The sequence below is a fragment of the Carassius auratus genome, unplaced genomic scaffold (assembly GCF_003368295.1).
Source record: "Carassius auratus strain Wakin unplaced genomic scaffold, ASM336829v1 scaf_tig00014496, whole genome shotgun sequence".
Classification (NCBI taxonomy): domain Eukaryota; kingdom Metazoa; phylum Chordata; class Actinopteri; order Cypriniformes; family Cyprinidae; genus Carassius; species Carassius auratus.
This window is the reverse complement of record NW_020524502.1, coordinates 185,739-211,952: the sequence shown is the minus strand read 5'-3', so window position 1 is coordinate 211,952 and position 26,214 is coordinate 185,739. Positions and strand designations below refer to the sequence as shown.

The window sequence follows — 26,214 nt, the reverse complement described above, 5'->3', positions numbered from 1 at the left end:
CAATATAGTTACTGAGAACCAAAAATGAACAGATAAAGACCAACAGGGGAACAAAGACTGCAAGGAAGTAGTAAGATAAAGATCAGATGTGACTTACAAGCAGAGGTGGGTTGAAACTTGAGCTTTTTAGATTTCAGAACCTGACACTGAAAGGAAAAAAAAAAACTCACAATCTCAGGAATGACGAACGTTTGATTATCTGCCTCGTGGGTGATGGATAAACAGCTCTCAGCTCCTTTATTACTTTCTATCAATTTTCTCTTGCAGTTAACTGATGATGTGTGTGAAGAATATCAAGAGGATTGTGGATAATTTCCTTGGAGAGGCTTTCAGTGAATTTTGGGGTTATTTGAAATGGTAAGAATCCCACAACTTTTGCACCAACCACTGGCAAAACTTTCAAAACTGCAGAAGAACATGCATTCTTGCACCTTTAACACATTTCCAGTGTCCCACCCGATTAAACAGTCTAAATATTAGAATTTTGGCAGTCATTTGTAAGCCGAAGAAGAAAAGAAGAAGAAAAGGAACAGAAGAAAAGTAAAATAAATATATCAGAAAGGACAATCCTTGATAACAATTCTACTAACAGTTTAGTAGCTAAGCCAGCAAATTAGCATTCACCTGGGACTCAGTTTTGTTTTCTCTGAATGGTCAGGAGAGGACAGAGAAGGACTGGGGGCCGACAGCAGTCTCAATAGAGCTCTGAAGTGGCTTATACTCCTGCACCTGGAGCCCAGCCTGACCAAGAGCTCAATCAACCTCCGTCCCACAGATTGAAAATAAATCACAACCCTTTCAAACAGACTCTGCCTTCAAACTATTTTCCCTTTCTTGAGCGAGTCATTCTGCAGCCTTTCTCCTAAGCTGAAATGTCCACAAATGTGACGCTTTAATCTATGCTGTCAAACATTTCACTAACTACTTCTCACTCAAAATCCAAACTCTGCATAAAGTTACATTCAATGAAAACACCGAAACGGTTAAGCAGTCGGCTTGAGTCCAGGAAATGTCCACATTAAAGGAGATGACCTTCGCAAGCTGAGAGGATGGTAAAAAAATGACCCAGTGCTATGCATCAAGTCAAACCGTGCAGAGAACAGAGGTATTTATAGAAAAACAGAGCTCTGGGTTGACATTCTGTATCCAGTATCCACCATGACAAAAAAATCAGAAATATTATTTTCCTTTTCCTGTATTGACTACAAAAGTATTGGACATTTTCAGAATTATTACCTGGAAATTAAATACAGTTAACATTAAACAGAAAGCATGTAAACACACTACATGGGGTAAGTTGTCACAATGACCATGAATAGATTTTACATTTACATTACATTTTCATTTAGTCATTTATCAGACGCTTTTATCCAAAGTGACTTACAAATGAAGACAGTGGAAGCAATCAAATACAACAAAAGAGCAATGATATATAAGAGCTATAACAGTTCTCTGTTAGCTTAAACACAGTACACGTAAGCAAGGGCTTTTAAATAATATAATAAATAAAAACAAAACTGATAGAATAAAAAAAGAATAGAAAGGCAGTTAGATTTATTTATTTATTTTAAGAATAGAATTAGAATGGTGAGTGATATTATTTTAGAATAATATCTTTGAATAAGAAATGAAAATAAAAATATTATGTAAAATTACAATATTGAGAATGAATAATAGTAATAATAATAATGATTTTAATTATAATTATCTATAATACAGTAAAATAAAATAAAATTAATAAATAATTAAATGAATGTATAAATTCTAAATGAATTAATTTTATATACATTTTACAAAGTGCACACAACATAATACACATTTATGTAATTTATGTCCATGTTAATCCCTAGATGACTCTGTGAACACAAAACAGATCCACACAGGAAGCCACACAGTTCATTTGCAAGCCCAGAGGGGGTCTTGAGAAGAGGTGAACAAGAGACCTTATGGCCCAGAACCAATAAACCCGAAAACCAAGCAGTCATTGCTCAACACCCCTGCAAAAAAAAAAGCCCTGCTATTCCCTGTTTTGACTCTTTTGAAAGGGCAGCCCAGTGCTTTCAAACAAGAAGAGTGTGTGTGCATGTCTGTGTGTGAGAAAGAACGAGCATCTGTGTGCAGTGGATGCCAAATTAAATCATTGTTTTCAGCCAGGCAGAGCCATTGAAGAGCCTCAATCAGGAAGTCAAAGATTTCCACAAGTGACTTCATCAAAGCCTTTGTTGCAGGGTTCATGGCTAATTATCTCCATTGCATGCTGGGTTTTCAGACAGTGGACACTTTGTACCATTTGAAGGACCTGGTCTCTAAGGAGCATTTCAAGAATGGAGGGTCTCTTCTACTTGATGGCAAGCTTAGATAAATGTATTGATGATTCTTGAAGCTAGCTGACATTAATCTGAGGTCGTGAACTGAAGATCAAAAACATCTCTAGTCCTTCTAAGCACCATTACATCATTTTTCACAACAATGTGCTCTTATCTCTCTGAGGCAGAATGCTAATGAAAATAACGGCTGATTTTTCCCCAAAAGAGAAGTTCCTAGGTCAGTTCTGCCTTTGGCTTGTGATGACTCAGAGAGTGTGTTGAGGGAATCAAGTTGACCTCAAATAAGTGTGTGCTTCATAATTCAGAGTGAGACAGAAACAGACGCATTAATCTCCATTAATGCAGATGAGGAGTTAATCCTCAACTCCTCAGCAGTGTAAGCGGGCAGATGCTCGGAGCGCCTTCAGTCTCCGTTCAGTTCACAATCACAGCATCAACACTTCCCTGAAGGCTTGTACAACAGGTGTACGTTAGCTGAACAGCTGTGGATTACTGTTGTAAAGCTTGTGAGATGTTTGCACTTAAACTTGCAAAAAAAATGTTTTGTTAAGATCTATATGGAAGTGGATAAATTTGTCATCAGCTGCTCACTTGAAAATAAATTTGAGGTTAGGTTTGGGTTAATGATGTCATCACTAGAGTTGGGATGATGTCCAGTGGACCTCATACTGACAGTTTCTGGGAATTATGACTTTTTTACTAACAGGGGTGACTCTCAAATTGTACTCTTCATACAACATCTTATAATAGCAGCTGTATGTAATTGTAGAGAAACCGATTGGTAGATGGATGGAACAACAAATAGGAGGTAAGGAGCAACAGATGGATGGATGGATGGATGGACAGAACATTGGCTGGATAGACAGATGACAGAACAATGATGGATGAAAGGATGGACAGACAACAAAATGATAGACAAACAATGATAGATGGATGGATCGATGGATGACGGAATGAGAGAACGACAGATAGAGCTATGCACAGACAGAATTATGGATGATGGATGAACGGATGGATGAGAGGATGGATGGACTGAATGATGGATGGAAGAACAGACAGAACAATGAACGGATAGAGAGATGGAACTACATGATGGATGAATGGATGGATGAATGAACGGACTAAAAGGAAGGATGGAAGGATGAATGGATGGATGGAGGAACAGAGTAAATGGTGGACTGATGGATGCAATTACAGAACGATGGATGGATGGACAAACAGAACGATGAATGTATGGATGAATGGATGGACAGAACAAAAGAATGACAGACAGACAAACAGGATGATAGATAGAACAACAACTGATAGATAGATAGTAGATAGATAGATTTTTTTAGTGTCACTGTCAGCTCTACACATCTGGATCAGAAAAGGAAGACTGATATAAATAGGTATGGCGCACAAAACATAAATAAGGTTTTATTCATGTCCCAGCTTTTTGGGCCTTGAAAAGGACAATGACGAAAGGAAAAAAGAGGCCTTCATAACTGCACAAACATAAAAGGCTATAAAAACCAATTTGAGGTATTTTCTCCAACAACACCATATCACAGAAACACACTAGAGTCTGTGTATATTTTCTAACACACACAGAACACACCCCTTGTCATTCACTTCTTTCCAGAGACACTGAGCAGTTGCACGTAGCTGCATATATCTTCAGTGGCGTCCTTGCTATTGCAAAGGGATGTCAGAAAATCAATCATGCACTCAGTGGGGATCCCATGAAATTTTAGCAGCGCCGATTGGCAAAAAAAGGATTTAACAGGAACAGACACCTGACCTGGATATAAAGAACATCTGGCTGAGGTTTAGTTGGAAGGAACGCTTTGATAGAAAGTGCAGAACTATTTGTGGGGAGGGAAGAGAGATAATAGAGCCTTTAGAGGGAGTACATTTGCTTGGGAGAAGTCTGCAAGACTATTGGGACACTTCAGCTGAAATCAGTCAAGACTAAAGTTGGTCAGGGAGTCAAAAACGGTCTCAGGGTGTTATTAATAGTCAGTGCTGCTATATTTGTGCTTACCAAACTGTCCACTCCCGCCAGCGTGTGATTGGCATTATAGAGAGAATAGGTCAGCTGGTACACCCCATCATTGGTTTCACTGTTTCCATAGAAACCAACTCCCACGGCAACACTGAAAAGTCACAAGGTGAAAAGTCACAATTAGTTCACACATTGTAATCATCAGGTCCTTACAGAATAAGCACATGCAGAAATCCAGTATTTCCAGAAATCTAAAACACTTGTCATTCACAAAGATATACACACGTCTTCCTCCTTGCGTGATTTTTATTAAATATTTTGGCTGTTTATATCATGCTTTTTACTTACCATTAAGCATGCTCATTTACCATATTTTTTTACATGGCTGAAAAACATGGAAAAAAGTAACACAATTGAAGCTGGTAATAAATCGTGCTTTATGCACTTGGCCTTCACCTTAAGCAAAAACGTACTGCAAGTATCATAGTATTATTGTTAATATTAACATTTCTTAATATTTATTTCCAGCTTTCCTTTTTTAATTAAATGTAAGTAATTTATGCAGTCATGTCATTATTATTAGTCTTTATTTTGAAATGGCTTTAATTTAAATTTCTTAATTCAAATTTCAGTTTAACCCATTTTAGTCACTTATTTCCAATGCAACATTTTTGTTTATTTTTTTTTTAAGTTTATATATTTCATCTAATATTTATAGTTTATTGTATTTCAGCTACCAAAAAAGATTTAATAGTTTTAGTTGACTATATCAACCATATTATAAAACCAATCATCAACTGGGATAATCTGAAGTTGCTGAGTAAGCCATGTCAGAATATGTTTCTTGAGCTCAAATAAACATAATTTTGGAATGAATAGGCTCTATGTGGATCTCAAGTTAAATGACTGGAAAATAAAGGCGCTGTGGTAGGATGGGTAGTGCACACATGCCACATGCAGGTCTTTAATATTCAGCAGGAGCCGTACTGAGCCAGAGGCTAATGTTCCCCAGACACAAATAACATGAGGGTTGAGGAAATGACAAACAAGATGTTGCCTTTTGCCAGCAAGAACATTTCACAAAAAACTATCAGATAAAAATCTGGGCCAAAACGTTAAAATGCTTTGTAATGATTAGGCTATTTAATATTTTATTAAATAATACAAAGTCATTTTGTAAGACTTTTTTATTTAACACAATTTTAATGATACGAAAAAAATAAAATAAATAAAAATTATATATACTATGATAAAAATTATATATAACATGAACGAATAAACAATACTACTTTTATTATTACTGCATTTATTATCTTTATCTCAGTTAATGTTAATTTCAACATTTACTAATGCCTTATCAAAATCAACAGCTGTGCTTGTTAACAGGTAATGCACTCGGAATTAACATGAAATAACAGAACAACTGTATTCTAAATAACTAACATTAGGAAAGATGAATAAATACTGTAATGTTTTGTTGATGTTAGTTAATAGGCTATATTAACTAACACTAACTAATGGAATCTTATTCTAAAGTGTTACCTTAATATAATTAAATGTAAATATATTATTTTTATGCAGTTCCATGCAACATAATCGAATATAAAAAAATAAATAAATAAAAATAAAATAAAACTAATTTTCCAAATAATATATAATCCTACAAAGCTATTACAATCAGAGCATGTGAGCAGAGCAGACAGAAGCGTCATTTTACGAATGTTGCCATGTTAAAGCACACTGGCGCTATTGCAGACACATTCACATTTAATCATTTAGCAGACGCTTTTATCCAAACGACTTACAAATGAGAACGATAGAAGCAACCAGACCAACAAGAGAACAACAACAGTATACAAGTGCCATGACAAGCCTCAGTTAGTCTAGTACTGAACACATAGCAAGACAATAGAAAATAAAAAGTAAGTGCTAGTATTAGTTGGTCAAGTGCTGGCAAAAAAGATGTCTTTAGATCTTTTTTGAAAACGACTGAAAAGACTCAGCTGTTCGAATTGAGATTGGGAGGTCATTATTATTTTTGGCTCATTATTATGCCCATTTTCTCTTGCGGACAAAACCAAAAATTTTATTTTCGGCCAATAATTTTTGCCGGATGAAAATTTGATGCATCCCTACTATGAGGACAAGAGAAAGAGATAATTTTACTCTGAATCTTACATTGTAGGAGCTTGTGACATATCTGAGTACTAGAATGCCACAGAGACTTTGGGCTGGTAAACATCCACCTACTAACCACCCACAACACTCTAGTATCAAACTGGCAAGTTTTGGACAGTCTCTACAACTGGGCTGTATATTAAAATTTACTGCACTGACATATCCAGTAATATTGGACTGGTGAAGACATACCCATGATAATTCACTGCAAGCATCATTTTCTTTTGTTGTTGTTCACTACACTGCTTCATAAAATCAGACAATGGTCCAAATGTGGACTGGTCGCAATCCATTTGAGATAAATACCATCTACAATACCAGAGAAACAAGTTAATGAGTTTGTGGCATGAAACAAAGAATATTAGCATGAGACTGCATTCCCTCCACCCCAAGCCATGATCTTCTCACCAATGGGAACAGGAAGCATCTCACATAGAAAGAATGATGTCATCAAAACAGCCAGACTCATCTCTGTTCTTGGTATTTGGTTCATTAGCCCCCAGATACCCTATAAGGTCAATGACACTGCACAGGAAGTGAAGTCATATCCTGCAGTGCATTGTTCATATAAGCTGCCCTATAAATTCTCTTCCTGACTGACCCTCCTTTGTGTTTAACTTGAATTCGACATTTTGGGCCCGTAATGAGCAATGAGTAATGAAATGAAAAATCTGTTCTCGGTCCTGTGTAAACTGAAGAAAAGAGAGATACATGCTTTCTCATAAAAAAATGGCACTTAAATTGGCAGATTTGATTAGCAGTATTTAGGGGTGTGAAGAGACAATTATCTCACAAGATGAGACATGAGACTGGGTTCACGAGAACGAGATGAGTTTTTTAGCCTTTTTTGAAGGAATCCTCAATAATGAAATATATAGGGGAAAATAGTCTTTTATTCAACTGAAAACACAAAAAGCAAAAAAAAAAAAAGGTAGGTGCTTTTTGAAATCAACTTGTACTTTACAAAATTAAACTTTTATTTTAATGAACTATATGCAGCAATAAACAACATCTAAACTACAGCTGCGAGATTCTGGATAAATTGATTATATATATATATATATATATATATATATATATATATATATATATATATATATATATATATATATATATATAAAGATTAGAAAAAAAATAAATAAATGAAAGAGTCAGTGTATCAATTCATAAAGACCTGTTCGGTTTCTCAATTGGAATCTTTTGAATGAACGATTCAAATTACAAATACTTTTTCAAAGTATTTCTCTAGTTTTGATTTATTTAATGCATTCTTGCTGGGTTTTAAAATTATTTTAAAACAGTATTGTAAATTTTACCATTCACTCACTAAAATGCACACATGGCATATGAACAGTTAGAGTAACAGCTACAATAACACATTTAGGAGTCCTTAAAATAGAACCAAAGTGCTAATGCTATCATTTCCACAAGAACTTCAGTGCCTTAAGATGCTTGCTTTTACATTACTTTTGGTCAAAAACAGTGCCAAAAAAAGCTCTACTCTGGCCTCAGAAACCAGGTCTGAAAGCAGGCACACTAATAATGGCTAAAATAATGCTAGTGCTTTTATCAATGATGTAGGAAAAAAGAGAGTGAGATGGTTTCCTGTGTTGAGTATGGATTTTAAAAATAAAATTGGACTCTGTGTTTGCTTGCTTTAATTTAATTTTTAATTTTAATTTAATTTAAAAAATTTTTCTTTGCAAAATGAGGCATCTGTAATATGATTTCTGTATGTCCTTAGAAGTCTCCTCCCCTGAGAGGAGCAGCGTTTCGTTATGAAGCATTTGCGCTCATTCATTCATTCGTAGGGTTCTTTGTTCATGCCACCACAGGGCATGAACATCAAAACAAGATCCCCACATTATTTTGTAGGGGGTGGACAGGCTTGTATGCAGAAGCTACAACCATCTGTCAAGCCATTTTGGTCCTGCATGATTCATTGGAACATGACTGATGAACACCACATTGGTCACTCACCCTCAAACTGTAGGCCACAACTTCCTGCTTCATCAAGTTCTTCAAAATAAAAACACTACACAAGGACACAATTGCAGTAAGTGTGTGTGTGTGTGGGGGGGGGGGGGATTGGGGGGGTTGGTGTAATGCATGAAATGAATTTTCCATTCACTTCAATTTGATGTCAATTTCCTTAAAAGAAAGGAAGGTAAGAAAAGACACTGATTTGAAAATGTTGTTAGATTACAAAGATGCTTTTATGAAACTATTAACTTTTTATAAATATATTGTAGGTTATGAAAATATATATAAAAAGACAAGTAGAAAGTGTGCTGCTCTACAATCATCGCCATCAACCATATGCTGAGCAGTGGGTGTCAGGAATGAGCCTTGCACACGCCAAACAGGAAGCTGACAATAGGTTACAGATGTCAGAGAGCAGGTGTGTGTGTGTGTGTGTGTGTGTGTGTGTGTGTGGCAGAGAACTGGTGTCCACATACACAGACATACACAGGTGAAGCAGAGCAGAGCAGGCAGAACGGATTTCTCTCTCTCTTCTCTTTTACCTGTCAGTGAAAGCTATTGTGAGATATGTAGAGGTCATGCCATGAGGTGGATCATGAATCACACGGAGGCTCTGAAACAATGACAGCCACAGCATGTGCAAGACCTGTCTTTTTACAGCAGAAAAATAGCAATTTCAGATCAAGTCAACTCAGTTCTATTAATGGATTTTTTTTTTTTTTTTTGCCTGATTTCACCATTTTTATAACTGTTATATCTGTATGCTAATTTTGATATTAAAACCACTGAAGGCTATAGTCAGTACTAGTTTATTGATTTACATTTCATTATACTTTAATCAAAGCAGATGAAAATGTTCTTCATGTTGTGATCGAGCGGCAACCTCCCGCTCTCTCTAGTGAAGCCAATAAGGAAGTGACTAAAACTGCAATTCATCAAAATTGAGAGTCAAAAGAGTCAATAGACTCCCCATGTTAAAATGCCCAACTTTACAGCAGAAAAAAAAAACATGTTTTCAGCCCGGTGCAAAAAAATTATTTTGGTCTATATAGCTTATTTTGCCCTTTATGACAACTGTGAGGGGGTGAATTTTTTTTATAACTCATCCGTTTAAATTATATTAAGCCTAAAAGTTCTGCATAATTAAGGGCATGGCCACTTGACTGACAGGTGAATTGCCACTGCTGTCACAGCCGTCGCGCTAGGTGGGCGTGGCTTCACCAACCAGCTCTCTCCCTTTTGCCCATTTTCGATTATCCGGGAGAGTCACGCGTTGACGCGCTGCCAAGATGGTGACGGTTCGCTCTGCACACTTTAGGCTTCAAAAACTCTCTTCAGGAGTGACGGGTGACGTCACGGACACTACGTCCATGTTTTTATACAGTCTATGGTTGTGATCTAAGGGATTTAGAAAAAAAGAGCAGTACATTCAAGCACAGGGCATCCATGGCAACACATGCCATAGATTAACTGAGCATTTACATACTCAAGAAGATACTGCCATTCAGCAATATAATGGAGAAAATACGAGAAAGATTCTCACATTATGTAGTCACAGTGAGACCCTCTACACCTAGAGTGGCATCATGGAAAGCACCATTTGCAATTAGGGCCAGTTTCACCTGCGGAAAATATCAGCATTTGAGTGTTGTTGCTATTAATTATTTTCATCAGCTTTGTTAAAAAAAAAAAAAATAAGTTTTGAGTTCCGAAAGTTACAGTATGTTTTGATATTACAATAAAATTGCATTTCAAAAGATCAAAAACATTTTAATTCCTCACGATATGACCCCTTTATTTAAAACACTAAAACAAGTCAAGACCTTTTTTAATGGCATTTAAATTTGGCCAAACAAGATTTACATTGATCTGATATTAAATTGTTCAAAACAAATCCAAATTTATTAGAGATACATTTTAGATTCTAATACCCATCACCTCACCTGAGAACATTCTAGGACCCCTATAGAGCTCTATCACATCACACTGCATGACTCGAGACCCTCGCTGAGACAGAGAATTGATTTTGAGCCATAAAATCAATTGTCTATCTACTTGCTCACCTATCCATCCAACAAACCAAGCAAACCTATGATGTGCTTCTGGACACTGCAGAAATACTTCTGCTACAAACTACATTCATTTTTAATGTAGATGAAGTCAGCCTTGCTGAGACATCCTGCCCGTTTTAGCAAAACCCCATAAATGATAGAAGGGGAGGTTAGGGGTGTTTAATTTAAAATCTCCAAAGATGACTGTACAGAAAATGCAAAACACCAACAGACAGACTTCAGTGAATGATCAAGTTATAAAATACAATGCCAGCAAGGTGACATGGATGAAAAGTTCCACAATCCATAACATACTTTTATGTTGATGTCATCTGAACCAGAATATATTAGGGTTGGGTGATATATATATTGATTAATACATACATACTAATATATATATATATATATATATATATATATATATATATATATATATATATATATATATATATATATATATATATATATATATATATATATAATTAAATTATATTTTGATCCCCCACCCCTATTCAAGGTATGCAAGCCTAATTCAGAACTATCAGCCAAGACGATGTTCTTCTTAGCTGTGGCATTCAGACTAAATTCCTGCTGTTAAACTCGGACCACGTTTCTGCATTTAACCCAACAGTGGGCTCTGTTTCACCACAAAAGCGTTCAGAATACCAACAGTCGTAATGCTAACTTAATAAGATCCACACAGATGAGTGTCATGGGACTAAAAGAGTGGATGGTGTCTCATAAACATACGCGCATTGATAAACACACATTCATATACAACACAAACTAATTCAATTGAGCACTTTAGGACTCAGCATTTCTCCAGCAGCGCTGGGATGATGTAACAGCTGAGATCGTGCCTGCTGGGAGACTGGAGCACGGAGTTAGATTAGATAACTACCCTTCTGCTATTAGCATGTCAAAGTAACAACTGCTTGCTTTAAGAGAGCTCTGTGTAGTGAAGCTCCCAAGAGTTAAGTCCTTGAAGGTCTGTGAATGTAGCTGTCTGCAAAGATATCCTTTTTTTGCAGACCAACTCATGACTACATGAAACCAAAACTGACTAATTCCCTACGACTGTCAAGATTTAAATGGGTCATCGGATACATTATAACATTTTACATGGTGTTCGCATATAAATGTGTCTTAGCAGTGTGTGGACACCACCACTACTGATGGTAAAAATCTATTCACTCCTTATTTTATTCCACAAAAAACCTAAACAGTCTCAAAGCCACTTTGATTTTCTGCGCAGTATGATGAACATTTTAACCAAAGTATTTTGCAGACATTTCATGAAGACCCTAAAGAATCAAAAACATCATATAGCAGTACTGGGATTAGGATTTTAAATAAAATGCTATTAATACTAATCAAATTCGATATTACAGTTTGTTTTTGCTTTCTGAAGACTGGTCTGAAATCAAGAGGTTAATCACGATTGCATTATTTCTCTCAATTTCAATATTTTATCTAGTAATACTATCTTGGAATCTGGTAAAAGTCAATATAAAATGAAAAATCTATTTAATAAATGCCTGCTATTGATCTTATTATGAATGTTTCATCAATGCATACATTTCATTTCTCCAATTTTTATGTTACCAATGAACAACCAGAGCACTGAACCAAGACTCCCTTCATTTTTCAACTAATTTTATAATTTTCACGTGCATGTTTTCATAGTATGGAAGAAAAAATAAATTAATCGAAATTACACCAATATATTAACATTAATAGTGGGTAAAAAAATACATGCTGTTAAGTTTATACAAAGTAAATATTCTTCAGATAATATCCCAATAGTTTGCTTTGACTTTAGTACATTGACAATATAAAATCAAATTGATTTTGAAATCATGTCTTTAAATGAGTCTCTTATTGTTTTATGTCAGGGCTTTTCCAACTTTTCCAAAAAATGAAGCATGATATTTTAAAGTCTTCAGCAGTCATAGAATAGTAATTTCTTCATTGATAATCTTTATTTTGCACTGAACTTTTATTTTCTATGTACTAGCTCAAAAATGTAGGATGGGAATGAGATATAAGAAATGCAACAGAGGGGAACTTTAAGGTAAATACCAACCTACATTTCAGTTTATTATAAATACAACCATTACATGGCTTCAGAAGACTTCAAGTGTAGCATACAAGTCATATGGACTCCTTTCTTAGTTCTCTTATGGTGTTTTTTGGTCCTTTTTGGAGCTTGACAGCCATGTTCACTAAGACCTGTAGCTGAATGCAGCTTCTGGATGATGGAGGCAGAAAAGTGCACAGTGTCTGAGCAGAGGTCAGAGGGCCGTCTCAGAATGTCCAAGGCTATTTAACCCATTGTTGAGGTCTTAAATCCTAGTCAGACTCTGAGGGTTCCAACAACCCCTCCTCAAACTTAGACGTGATGGACAATGTGGCCCAAAACAAAACTAAAGTGTTTCTATCACCGGTCAGTGGTATTGTGTTCAGACAGGAATGCAGACTGTTCTCTGCATCCGAGCACAGAACAGCGCTACCTGAAGTGACCCAGTGAACCAATGTTGTTATAGTGCAGGAAAATAAACCTGACAGCTCAGTGTAATGAAACTCTGGGAAATAAAATGACAGCAAAGAAGAGTGTGAGTGAGATGCAGAGGCTGTGATTCTTGCTTCAGAACAAAAGGGGTCAAAACTTTACATATATATTTCAAATAGTATAAAATGTATAGCATAGTATAAAAATGTTTTACCTCATATTAAACATTAAACTAGATTTTTTTAATTGTTTCGGAATGTGGAAAATGTTTTGCTTTGTGAAAATTACAGAGTTTTCATAGCACAATGAACTCAATATCTCAAAATATCAAGGACAATTAGATTTTTTCATGACATGACCCATTAAACACAGAAATGAGGCAGTTCTTCACATCGTATATATTATTTCTCTGTTTAATCTGTTAGTGTTCTCAGATTCTTCCTTTTGTTACATGAGTATGTACAGTTTATTTACTCGCTGGTTGTTTTCTTCCTCCAGACACAGGGCTTTAAAATGACAAGGTTACATCAGAAGTAACGAAGCATGTTTTCTAGAAACAGTGAGAAGCAAAGAGAGAGAGAGAGAGCAATGGAAGGAAGAGACTCAAAGAAAAAAAAAAAAAAGATGTGGAACATAATGAGGAAGATGTGTCAGCCAGAAGATATGAGCTAATTTGCTTAAGGGGATTTTTCTAGTATTTGCCATGTCGATGAAAAGCTTTCTCATCACTCATTTCAATACTGAAACTTGTGAGACAGATGACAACAAAGACCTTCTTAATGAAATCTTCCCATGCCAGAGACCACGATGAATGTATAACCACATAATTCTCCTATACACTTAAAGTGCTTCACTATGCTGCCTTCATCTTGAGCGGCTATGTCCTCTCAGCGTGAGAACGGTGGGTGGTACGTACCAGCAGATAAGTCCGGCAGCAACAGCAGTCCAAGTGACACAGCAGGAGTTGGATTTCTTACTTTCCTCTTCCTCCTCATCCCTCCGACAGCAGCACAGGCAGCTCAGGTAGATGGCCAGACACAGCAGGTTCACACCGAGCCCAGCTGCAGCTACACAGCCCAGGAAGATGAGCGACTGGAACACACAAATACATGAGTTAGAAGTTTCTTTGTTTTTGCTCTGTAATTTTCCTGTTTCAATGTGAAAAATGTTTAATTATGCAAGTAAATTAATTATGAAGCTGCTGATTTTAAAAATGATAAGTCAACAGCTTTAAAAAATGAAACAAAAATCTCTAAATATAATAACTGACATGAGTACAAAAATACAACTAAATCAGTAGAATAGCAAAACAGACATTTTAATAATAAAAGATTCATAAGTCATAGAGAACTTAATGACAAGATGGTACAAGAAACCCTTACTAACCTTGTAAGTGTAGTTACAAAATTATCAATATGCATAATATGGCTTTTTTAGAAAAGGTAATAGAATTATAAAGTCAAAATTAAACCCCTGGGGGGGGGGGGCGAGAATTGGCGAGACTGGCAACTGAAGTTAAAGTTCCATGACCAGTCAAGTTTGTAGTTAATGAAGAATGAAGTCACGACCTCCTGAGAAGGTTTTTTTTTTTTTTTTGACAACAGACAACGCATTACACTGTTATAGTCTCCGAGTATTTAATGGGCGCACAAGGCAACACTCTGCCAATGCTTGGTTGCCTACTACACAATGTTGTAAAGGGAGCATGATATCTATTTTTTGGCATTGAAAATGGTATTAACTGTGCTGGAAACCTTTACCCAGACAGGAATCAACGGCCTTTAAGCAGTGACTGAGAATAAATATGACAACTGATGGGGCAGCACAATTATTCAACAAAGCCACACTCATATACACACACACACCATGTCGTATCCCATCCTGCTCTTGGCTCTGAAGAGAAAGTAGGACAGCTATAGCAAGCAGCCCAGAGTCCATATTTGCTGCATCACCATCCCTGTTTCCTGTGTTATCTCTGTCTCTCTCAGTTACATCCAACATTTTCTCTCATTCTGTGGGTGCTCGGGCATCCTAAGACATCTGCTTCACTCCCATAACTCTAAGACTAATGAATCAACCCCTCTACCCACAATTCCAGTGGCTGCATTTATGTATCAAAGAACCAGAAGACAAAAGAGTTCTCTTACAATCTATTCACAAAGCTGCGGAGACCAACTTTAACTGAGTAACAGACAGAAGTCTTAAGAGTAAGGGCTGGGTTGACCTCGCTGCTATGGATGATGTCAGCATACTTACTAACTATGCACACAGTGATGTAATGATCTCGGTCAGATATTTATTCATAGAAATATTGTAGAGGGCAATATTATGTTGCCATATAAAAATAAAGGTTTTAGAATAAAAGGTTTTTTTTTTTGTTTTTTGTTTTTTTAAATGCAGGCCAAGTGTCACTAATTAAACAAGTAGGTTATATTCAGCTAATTGTCAGCCTAATTGTCATTAAAAACGAACAAATGTAAAATGCTCATGGCACTTTTAAGCTATTTAAAAGCGAGAAAGAAAAATTCAAACAAATTAAAAACGAACAATTGCTTAATGCCGAATTGCAGCTATTTGAAAGTGAAAGCAAAATGTGCACACAGCTTTTACAAGCTATTTGAAAGCGAAAGACAGCGAGGAAAAGACATCATATGACCCCTTTAAGTGAAATGCATGATGAAACCTACAGTGAACAGTGTCTCATTTGAGTCACATTGTCTGGAAAAGATGAGTCTGTGTCTAAGCCCCTCCTCCACCTTTGAGGATGGAGAATTCCCATCAGGCCTTTGTGAAGGGCAAACAGGGGTTGATGAAGGTACTGTGATGAGGAAATGGGGGGAGGAGGTACGCAGACTGCCACAGAGGGGTCTTATGGGAGGGGGACATATTAGGGAACGAGTGTTTACCAACTAAGAAGTGGCGATTTGAGAGGTTGTGTTGTTGAGGGATATATATATATATATATATATATATATATATATATATATGTGTGTGTGGGGGGGGGGGGGGGGATTTGCTAATCAGCAAGGGGAGCAGTTGTTGTGGAAACAAGGGGAGGAAGACTGCCATTATGTTTAATGCTTTTGGACAGAGACAGAAAAAATACTCACACACACACACACACGCACACACGCGCGCACACACACACGCGCACGCACACACACACACACGCGCACGCACACACACACACACACAAACACACATGCACAAGCATCACCATGGCAACCTCTAGCTACTTGCTGCCCGTGTAGTTAAGTCCTGGGACAAAGTGAAAAGAGGAATTATCATAGACTATTTTAATGAAGCTGTGTGTGAGTAAATGGCTGGAATTACACTGATTAAATCCCATGATCTTCGTGAACTATGAGAAACTTGTTCTATCTGACAGAGAAAAGCCTAGAGATCAGTGGCAGCTGGTGTAAGATAAATTCTATATCATATTACCTGGTCTTGACTTTATCTTTGTTTGAATAACATATAGCAGTTTTGCTAATAACCAAGCCAATATATCTAACACAGTACAGCAAAATAATGTCACATCTCCCCTGTCACATACAGAATATCTACAGGTAAAGAAATGGAGAGGTGTAAACAAGAAGGATAGTAAGGGAAGAGAAAAATATTGCTTGTGTGTGCAAGAGAGAAACTGACAGGGAAGGAAGATAAAGCAAGCAATAAATATTCAGAGCCATAATTATGAATATAATAAATCGCTTCAGAATACATTCCAAAACTATATAAACAACACCCATGTTGCAGCCTTATCTATACACACTGGCACAGCAAAACTGAGTGTGTAATTATAACAGTCAAAAAATTATAACACGCACACACAGAGGTTGCGCATTAATACCAGGGACACTTTAATAATGGAACAGCTGCATTAACCTCTATGGAACTAAAGCAAAGAGGAATTATTTACACACCCCTACCTTTCTTCCCCAAGCTATTTCCACCCACCTATTCCCTTGTCATTCAAAGAGACGGGTCACAACAAGACAGAGATCTATTTTTCAATTAGCCACCGCTAATGCTTACAAATGTCTACAGCACAGAGTTCCCACACCTTTTCACCAATGCATTTCCATGGAACTTTCATCCGTTTGTGATATTTCTAGCCAATATTCAAGAGCTGATCCCTAGTAAATTATATACATTATATATAACTTTCCTTTTCATGTTCAAGGTTGTATTCATTCAAGTAACAAAAATGTTGAATCCCACTTACTAAGCTTGCAAATGTCTAAAAAAAAACAGCGCCCAGTGAAGGTTGAATGACAGAACCGTATGCAAATTTGACTAAAATGTGTACTAAAAGATGCAGAAGTGTTAGGGAAACAATTGATATTCCTTGACCACAGAAAGGTAATTTCTTAAAAAAAAAAACACACATAATGATTTAGAAAACATTTACTTTCTCGATAATCATCCTTACAGCAAACAATTCACAAGTTATGTCAATGTTTTCTATCAAAACCCTGAATAACTCTTAATTTCCAGTAGGGCTGGGTGATATATCTAATATTAGCAATAATATTGGAATAATTTTGACGACGATGTAAAATTTTAATTCAAATTCAAGCATACTTTCCCAAAATAACACACCAAATGTCCAAAAGGTAGAACATGTTATTGCGGACTGCTCTTCACTACTACGTGAAAACTCATGAGTTAAAATCACGTAAATTAGAGTTTCGCTGTTACATAGATGCATTTTCTTCCTGGTGTTTTGTTTAATTTAAGCAATCTGGCATGCATGCGCACGCAAACGCTTGCTCCTCATTGCGGAAGTGACAACGCAGATGATCTGAAAAACAAACAAGCTGGAGTTTAGCGATCTCAATCATTTAGCCGGTCTGTGTTCTGTCATGAGATCTCGATTCTGAAGGTAGATTCTGAAGGTAAGTCTATAATAGTATTTTCTTGTAAAACATACTCCAATCTGTTTTAATTACAACTGTCAATTTATTTATTTAGTTTTTACATTCTATATGCAAAATTGGTTGTGATTGTTGTTTCATGTCGAGTTCTTCAGAAGGCGGCATGCCTTTCTCTGCTTGTAAAGACTATGAATGTATATAAGGGGAATGCTGCTGACAGGTCTTCCATAATGTTGTTTGTTTCAGCTCCACTGTGGATAAAAAGCAACCACCCCGTCTCTTCCGCTTTTTGTTTCACATCACAATTCAATTTCTGCAGTCCATCCATCTTATCCAAGCATATAGAGAGACGTCTATAAAAAAAACAGGCGAGACAAGGCCGGCTGGGGAAAGAAGATAGGACAGTAAAGAGGTGGGGAAACACAAAAGTGGAGCTAGGAAGAAGGGAGGAGAGTATGGTGTGAAAGAAAAGAGGCACAAGGGAGGGATAAAAAGGGTTGAAACAGGATTATGGGGAAAAAGTGGCACGGCAGTCTCCATGAAAGAGAACAAAGGACACAGCGCAGCCCATGTGAACACAATTTCTGCACATCCTTACTCACAGCCACCCACCGCCTCGCAGTCAGAAACACTGCTGTCTTTCTCCAGGAATGAAGTGCTCAGCATCTCTCTTGTTCGACATAATAAGGTTTAATTGAAGCCTTAAGGAAATGAGTGTTGAAAGATTGCTTATCCATTCAGAATGATGACAGTGTCGTAATGTAAGCACATTCAGCATCTAGTCTCACAAGACTGTATAGCAGCTGACCCTTAATGTATCCATACCCTGCCCATACAAATAATGATTTTACAAAGTTAACACTTTATAGAACCTGAAATTAATAGCACTGAAAAGTATTACATTATTAAATTCATGTATATTCATATTATAAACAACAGCGTTCAAAAGTTTGTGATTGTTAAGTTTTTAATGTTGTTGCACAAAGGCTACACTTACAGTATTTGGTAAAAAAAAAAAAAAAATACTGCAATATTATGCAGTATTAGAACAATTTAAAATAACTATTTAAGTATAATTAAATATTTAATGCATTTCTGTGATGGCTAAGCTGAATTTTTAGCATCATTACTACAGTTTTCAGTGATATGTGATCCTTCAGAAATTATTCTAATATGCTGATTTGTTTCTATTATTATGTTTCTCATCGTGTAGAAAACAGTTGTGCTGCTACTTAATATTTTTGTGTAAATCGTCTATTAAATGCTATAAAGGTCAAATTAAAAATGTTATTGGCTTCTTTTTATTTTTGTAAATGGATATATGGACCTGATTACAAAATGATTTTGGCATGTCATCAACCACGACAGTCATCAGGAACAAGAAGTTGTTTTCCTGTAAAAACGCTTTACATACCTTTAACAATCTTTCAGTTCAGTGACTCAGTAAACTACTCTCTGTTGTTATTCAGCTTTTTTGCATAGTATGTCCACTACATTCACAGGCCGAATTTCCCTGGGGGTCATTGACATACAGCTCAACCAGAACATAGCTGGCTACCGGCCTGGATAAAACACCCTTTTCAAGCGCCAATCACACCGTCCTCATGAATAAGCGGGCTGTAAAACTGGACGTGAATGAGGTGCCACAGACAAAGCCTTTAAGCTTCGAGGAACAGGGCAGAATCAAGTACCGTTTGCAGCCTGAGGGAAGATCTCTAATTCTATACAGAGGCAAAAAAATCTAAGACTCAAATACTTGAGCTTGGGACATTTAAACAAGCCAAGAAAGAACATTTTCTCATGACGGAAATAGATGTCTCATCTCATGTCAGGTTTCTAGAGAAATCGGTCTATAATTTCTTGAGATTCCAGGAAGGCAGATATACGCAAGAATGTAAACTAAGCTGCTCTGACATGATACTTGTTCAAAGTTTACGTGGTTTGCTTGTCTGAGGAGCCCTACATGTTAGGACAACCCTGTGACTTATTAAACCAGTATACTGTATCTAGTGTAAAAGATCATTCCAAGTATACAGTATAATGAACCACAATTTCCCACTATGTGTCCTATATAACATGAAATATTAGCATATTGTGTGTCTCAAGTCATAGCATGTTGAAAATAGTGTGTGAAAAAGTCCAGACTGTGTACTATTTCCAGTGGATTTTTTTAAAAAAAAGTGTGCATTAATGCAAGTGAGCATTAAATTAAAACTTTAATAAAAACAATATTCTGTGACCCAACAGTCCAATTTACACTCTCATTTTATTTCCTCCCCGAGTTAGTAAACCTCTTTCAAATTTTCTGTATCAACATTGAATTCAACAATAATAAGAAATGTCAGTTGATTTTCTAACCCTAACCCTTTCTCTGAAGGATCATGTGACACACTGAAGACTGGAGTAATTTAGCTTTGCCATCATAGGAATAATGTAGGGCTGTGCGATTAATTCGAAATCTAAATAAAAATCACAATTTGAGTGTGCCGATTTGTAAATCGCTTTATGGCACGATTTTCCGCAGCCCCAACGTCCCGCAGAATGTTATCTGAACCAATCAGGATGCAGCACACCTAAGTGGAACGCGAAAACAGAGCAGACTGGGCATATGCCTAACTCCAGGTTCACACACGCTGTCTGAGATGCGTAGCCTTTGCGGTAAAAGATGAAAACATAAAAGGTTATAAATAGAAAGGTGCGAAAAGATTTAATATCTTGTGCATGAGCACAGAGAGAGTTGTGAGTGCACAGGACACAGGTTGAGCGAGAGGAGACACATTGTAAGGCAGAGTGTATCTGAGCCTTACACAGTCTATGATCCGAGCATGCGTGTCTGGTTTTGTTAACAGAGCAAAGGAAATCTGCATGCGAGCGGATAGTTTCACACTCATGCATTATTTTAATGGGCTTTCGTAACTTATTGTATACGCACTGCAGGCGGAGTATGTGTGGACCTTGGGCAATAAATATATTGGGCGAAACATATAACACCTGAGGCACCGCTACAGTGAGCTTTATGACCAATGCATGGCCAAAAATAAATAAATAAATAATAAAAAAAATAACCCTGAACTGAAACTGAACCCTGAAATAACCCTTATTTTTATTTTTTTTTATTATAATTTATGCCATATGTCTAGATTTTGTTTGACATCTTTGCTTGGTGATTATTTTGACTTAAGTCTTTTCGAGAGACATGTTACAACTTTTTGATAAAGCTCTAATTGGTTTTCTTTTGGAAATATGTTTCAAATTTATATTGAATGGATTTATGACTGTAAAGCATGCCTGTGGGTGTCAAAATCGTGATTAAAATCGAAATCGCAAAATTGATAAAAAAATCGTGATCGTTTTTTTTTTTTTGTCCATATCGCACAGCCCTAGAATAATGTAGTGTAAACAATTACAAAATATGAATCTACCACACAAACTCAAAGTTACGCGTAATAAACTGTCACCCTACATCCTAAGCAGGCAGACGCTGACAAGTTCACAGTGACTTGTAAACTGTCTGTCTACACTGAAAGCACAAATGCTGAGAGATGTGACAACATCACTTCCAATCAGATTCAGAACATGTCTGATGCTCAACATACAGATTTTAGACCAATGAGATTACACCGTGGGCAAGGATACCAAATTCTACAGAAATAGAAACCAAAATGTCTCATCACTTGTCATGGTTAGTTAGAAAAAAAAAAAGAAAAAAAAAGTCTCAGGCCCAGCTCCCCTTTCACATTGCACGTCATACCGGCAAATTGCAGGAACATTGCCGAGTCACCTTCTGTGTGAAAGCAAACACGTATTGTATGTATTTGCCAGAATTGCAGTTTGAAAGGGGCTACTGACAGCACTAGAGGTTGCCAAGACGGTTCCTCAAGATGTTATTTCATACCATATGAATGAAACCTCTCAATAGCATGTCATCCCCAGTGCAATATGAACTTTTGTACTTGGCAGAAGTATGCAAACTGGGATTCATTCATATTTCGTTAAGCTTAGTGATGAATGGGTTTTCTGTGGAAGTTCTGTGCCAAACAGCTATGTGATGGTCCAGCAGGTGGAGAACAGCTGTGTGGAGCGCACTGACGCCCATCTGCTGGGAGCTGTTAGAGATCTACACCCGCTGAAGAATGACACAATCAACCTCCTCATCAGAAGTCTACCATTTTTCAGTTTTACGCTCTGTGAGGTACAGAATAACATATTTTCCATGCAGAAATTAAGTAATATGCCTGAGGGAAAGATACCATAATGTGTTATAACTTCCATTAAATGCTGATGAAAAAAAAATTATTCAAACATATGCTAATGTAATCTCCAGGTAATCCCCAAGGTATTAGAAAATGAAAAGCTGCAAAGATATACCAGCATATTTGAGAAGATTCCAGTGTTGGATCGAGGCAGGGCCATGTGGGGCCTGCATGACTGGGGTTTTACAGGAATGTCCTCAATGAACCAGTCAACCTCACTCGATTCTGTCCTTGTCTTTCCTACATTGCTTTTGAAAGGGAGTAAGGGGTTCAGGGTCAACCTCGGGGGGCTTTTCCAACACAGTGCGCTCGAGTGAACCTCCCCAACCTCACAGCTGGGACATCATTAACTCAGAGAGGAGCAGGTCATGGGTTCTGGGTGAATAAAGAAACAAAAAAGAAAGACAGATAGGAAGCAAGAAAGATGATAAGGGCTCTGCAGCATTCCAGGTTACATCCACCAAGCAATAATAATATAGTAATATAATATAAGAAATGTTTCTTGAGCATAAAATCAGCATATCGTGTAATGTTGAAGACTGGAGTAACGGCTACTGAAAAATCATCTTTGCCATCACAAAGTGATGTGAAAGTAAGGCTCCTTCAAAAATGACATGAAGTGATGAATCACAAAACTGACCATGCAATGCATGTATAATTAATTACTTAATACTTAACTTTACAATTAAATATTACACAACCATGCTTAAGCCATGCATCTCAATAAGAGACTGATTCAACAGTTCATTGACTATGAGCGGGACTGGAGAACATGCAATACATTCCATTATGTACAATTACACTATTCACTGAGACTTCCATTCCATTCACTGAGACATCATTACGATATTACGAACAAGATGTTAAAACATGAGCTTAACTGCTTACTTGCAAAAGGCCAATGAGCTTTTAATTTACGACCATGTCAAATAGTCTAAATATTTCTGTCCTAAACATCCCAAAAACAAACTGTAGATCTCTGGTATATCTGATCAGCCTGATTTAGTAGGTCAATGGTTTACCAAACAGATTTCATATCCTTTTTGGGGATTTTTTTTTCCTCCCTAAGAAAATCTTTGTGGGTTTTATACTAGTAGCCTGACCCACCCAGAATCAGCTGAAGAGGATACTTAAAAGGGTGCTGACACAACCAGACCTGCCAGAAAAATTATGGAAGAGACGGCTGCTAAATCAAGACTGGGCTTTTTCTCTCACCTTTCATCTAAAATTGAAATGTAGTGCCATGGTTCAGGATTGAAGTTATAAAACAGAGCCTAAGGGACACAATAAATAAGGACTTTCAGCAAGCAAAAAGGCTTGACACCAAAGTCATGGCAAGAAATATTGGCCGAGCATCAGAACTGTAGGAAGAAGTGCAAATGTGATGCCCTGAACAAGCTAAAACTGGTAACATTGAAAAATGAAAAATATGGTCTCTACATACTTCACATTACTCTATAATCCATTTAATCTAAGGGACAATTTGATATTGAAGTAATAAATAGAGATGCACCGACTGCAATTTTCTTGGCCGATTCTGATTTCCAATTTTTTGTAAGTGTGATTTGATATTTGCAGATTTCCATTTTTTTTTCTAAGAGACAGTATATATATATAATTTCTTCAACGCAACACAAGTACAATGTCTATCATAAAATAAGAAGAAAAAAAAGAAGAAGAAAAATAGAAACCCAAAATTTGCTCTCCTTAATAAATCTTTTCAATGACTCATACAAATCAGTTCAGCTGTGAGAGTGATTGGCTCATAAATCAGCTGACTCAATGAAACAGACTCTAGTTAGCAGCTTACTGGATAAGATATCAGTCAATGACTTGTTCATCACAAAGTTATTGTATGCCTATAGAAGACTATAGACCACAAACAGAATGAAAAAAGCACTTTAAATGGTGCTTCTGCATCCTCTTTGAAATCTAAAGAACTAATTTTTCCCCCATTCTTTGCATGCAGTACATTGCAATTGCATGGAATTAATGTTGTCAAAAGACCTGGTACTTCGGTACTGTAACATGGAGTCAGAGACTTTCGGATCCATATGCAGTGGTTTATTATCAGATATGTCAAGGGATATCCAAACTCGAAAACAGAAACAAGCAGAGGTCAGAGCAGGCAGCAAAGAATCACAGTCAGTACAAACAACCCAAAGTCAAACACGGAAGGAACAAACACAAGGAAGCCGCTCGGAAATGCCAGACAGAACTAAACAAGATTTGGCACTATTAGACAGTCCAAACACCGTTTATATAGGGGCGTGGTAATGGGGAACACCTGGTGGTTATTAGCCTTAAGCAAAAGATTATGGGAAATGGGAGTTTGGAATGGAAATAAAAAAAAAAAAAAATTGTCTCGCCACCATGGTAGTGGATATGCCGTAGAGTCAATTGGTTGATCTTGGAGATAGCGGGTTAACTCCGTGTCAGCGCGCGCTCTGATCGGTAAAGGGGCAGAGATTTCAGACCTCCATTTAGGAGATCTGTCACAAAACTCATCATCCGCGCCAAAGTATTTTGAGCAAATTTCAAAGCTGCAACCTCCCGCCATGCGCGGATTAGCTGACTGACTGTTTTGCGGTCTATTGAGCCATTGTCTGTTCTAGAAAGGATGCAGCAAACATATTTAATGCTAATGTATGAGGCATAGGCCTACGCTGAGTTTCATTTATGATGAGATGCGCTGTAGTTCACAGTGCAGTGCAAGTGAACGCGGCGCACTGGGGCTTCCATGTCACGGTTATCATTGTCTGCTATATTTGCTTTTTATTTATTAAAATACATGCAATTGGTTGATGAAACATTTATTGAAATTAAGATAAAATTTGTTCAAAACGAAATTCGTTTCTAAGAAAGGTTTTCTACAAAGCAAAATTTAATGAAGCGGTAACTATCATATCTGAGGAGTTACAAAACTTCATTAAGTGGTAAAAACCATGTCTTCCGATATATTGCGCATCTTATGATCCTTATGATGAAAATAATTTTTGATAAAAAATGTTTGTAAAAAATATTTTAATGACACGGTTTTGGCGGTTATAGAGTTCTAATGACGGTGTTCAACTATAACCGCTGGTCTCACTGTTATATACTAACCGTCACACCCCTAGTCATATTTATTTCATATTGCCTGTAATGCCTGGGCAGCATTGGTGAGCACAGGCTCAGCGCTTATTTGATTACAGCCGTTACCGGTGAAACCTCTCTCACCCGCTCTACAAGCTCCTACTGAATGAATTTGCATATATGCAGACAAAAACAGAGTGCAAGGCATTTTTTTGTGTTTTGAGTTTCACCCAGCCCCTCCTCCTCAGACTTGACTCACACGCAGGTTTCCAGATTGACGACACAAACAATAAATTTTTAATTGCCACACACGGCACACTTGACAATGAACACAATTATATACACCGTTTTCCGCCGACTGGCAACCCGGGGTGCCGATATACAAAACAAATACTGACATTCCGACCCGGAACGCACATTTTCAAAGGAGAATAACTGACTGTAGCATTGTTTTTCAGATAAATATCTAAGTTAACTTAGCATGTTTCTTAAATATTGGCAAACATATTATGGTATTTTTATGCTTTAGTGGAGTCAAAATCTTACATACAGCACCTTTAAATAGAGCATCTATCCTCCTGAGGGTCAGATGAGTCAGATGACACAGAATTTCAGTATGATTCAGTGAAGCTATCTGCCTCTGAAAATACCCTTCTCTCTCATCATTTTCAGTGGTGTTTGCTAAGGCAACCATTACCATTAGTATTGCTTATGCTCAGTGATTTGAACTTGACCCTTAAGTATTAAACAAGCAATTAACTCATCTTGCACAGTTTACAGACATTAATAATACCTCAAATCAAGCGGTTCAATGAGGAGACGTCTTCTGAGGTCGAATGACTATAACGTGAACTCTTTTGACATGGGTCAGTAAAAAAGAATAATACAAAAAAATTAAACACCCATCAGCAACACGGAATACCCTAGCACTTAAGAAAATGTAACAAATTCGTTTTTATTCAAATGTT

At 36.9% G+C, this 26,214-nt stretch overlaps 1 protein-coding gene across 5 annotated transcripts in view; it reads right to left on the bottom strand.

Moving 5' to 3' along the window:
- LOC113074393 (protein tweety homolog 2-like) overlaps positions 1 to 26,214 on the bottom strand; it is a 45,558-nt gene that overhangs the window by 15,367 nt on the left and 3,977 nt on the right. For all 5 annotated transcript variants that reach the window (XM_026247222.1, XM_026247223.1, XM_026247226.1 and 2 more), the window contains exons 2-3: positions 13,955 to 14,130; positions 4,354 to 4,465 (exon numbers count right to left, since the gene is read on the bottom strand). In XM_026247222.1, coding sequence (XP_026103007.1) covers positions 4,354 to 4,465; positions 13,955 to 14,130 — 288 coding nt within the window. The remainder of the gene's footprint in view (positions 1 to 4,353; positions 4,466 to 13,954; positions 14,131 to 26,214) is intronic.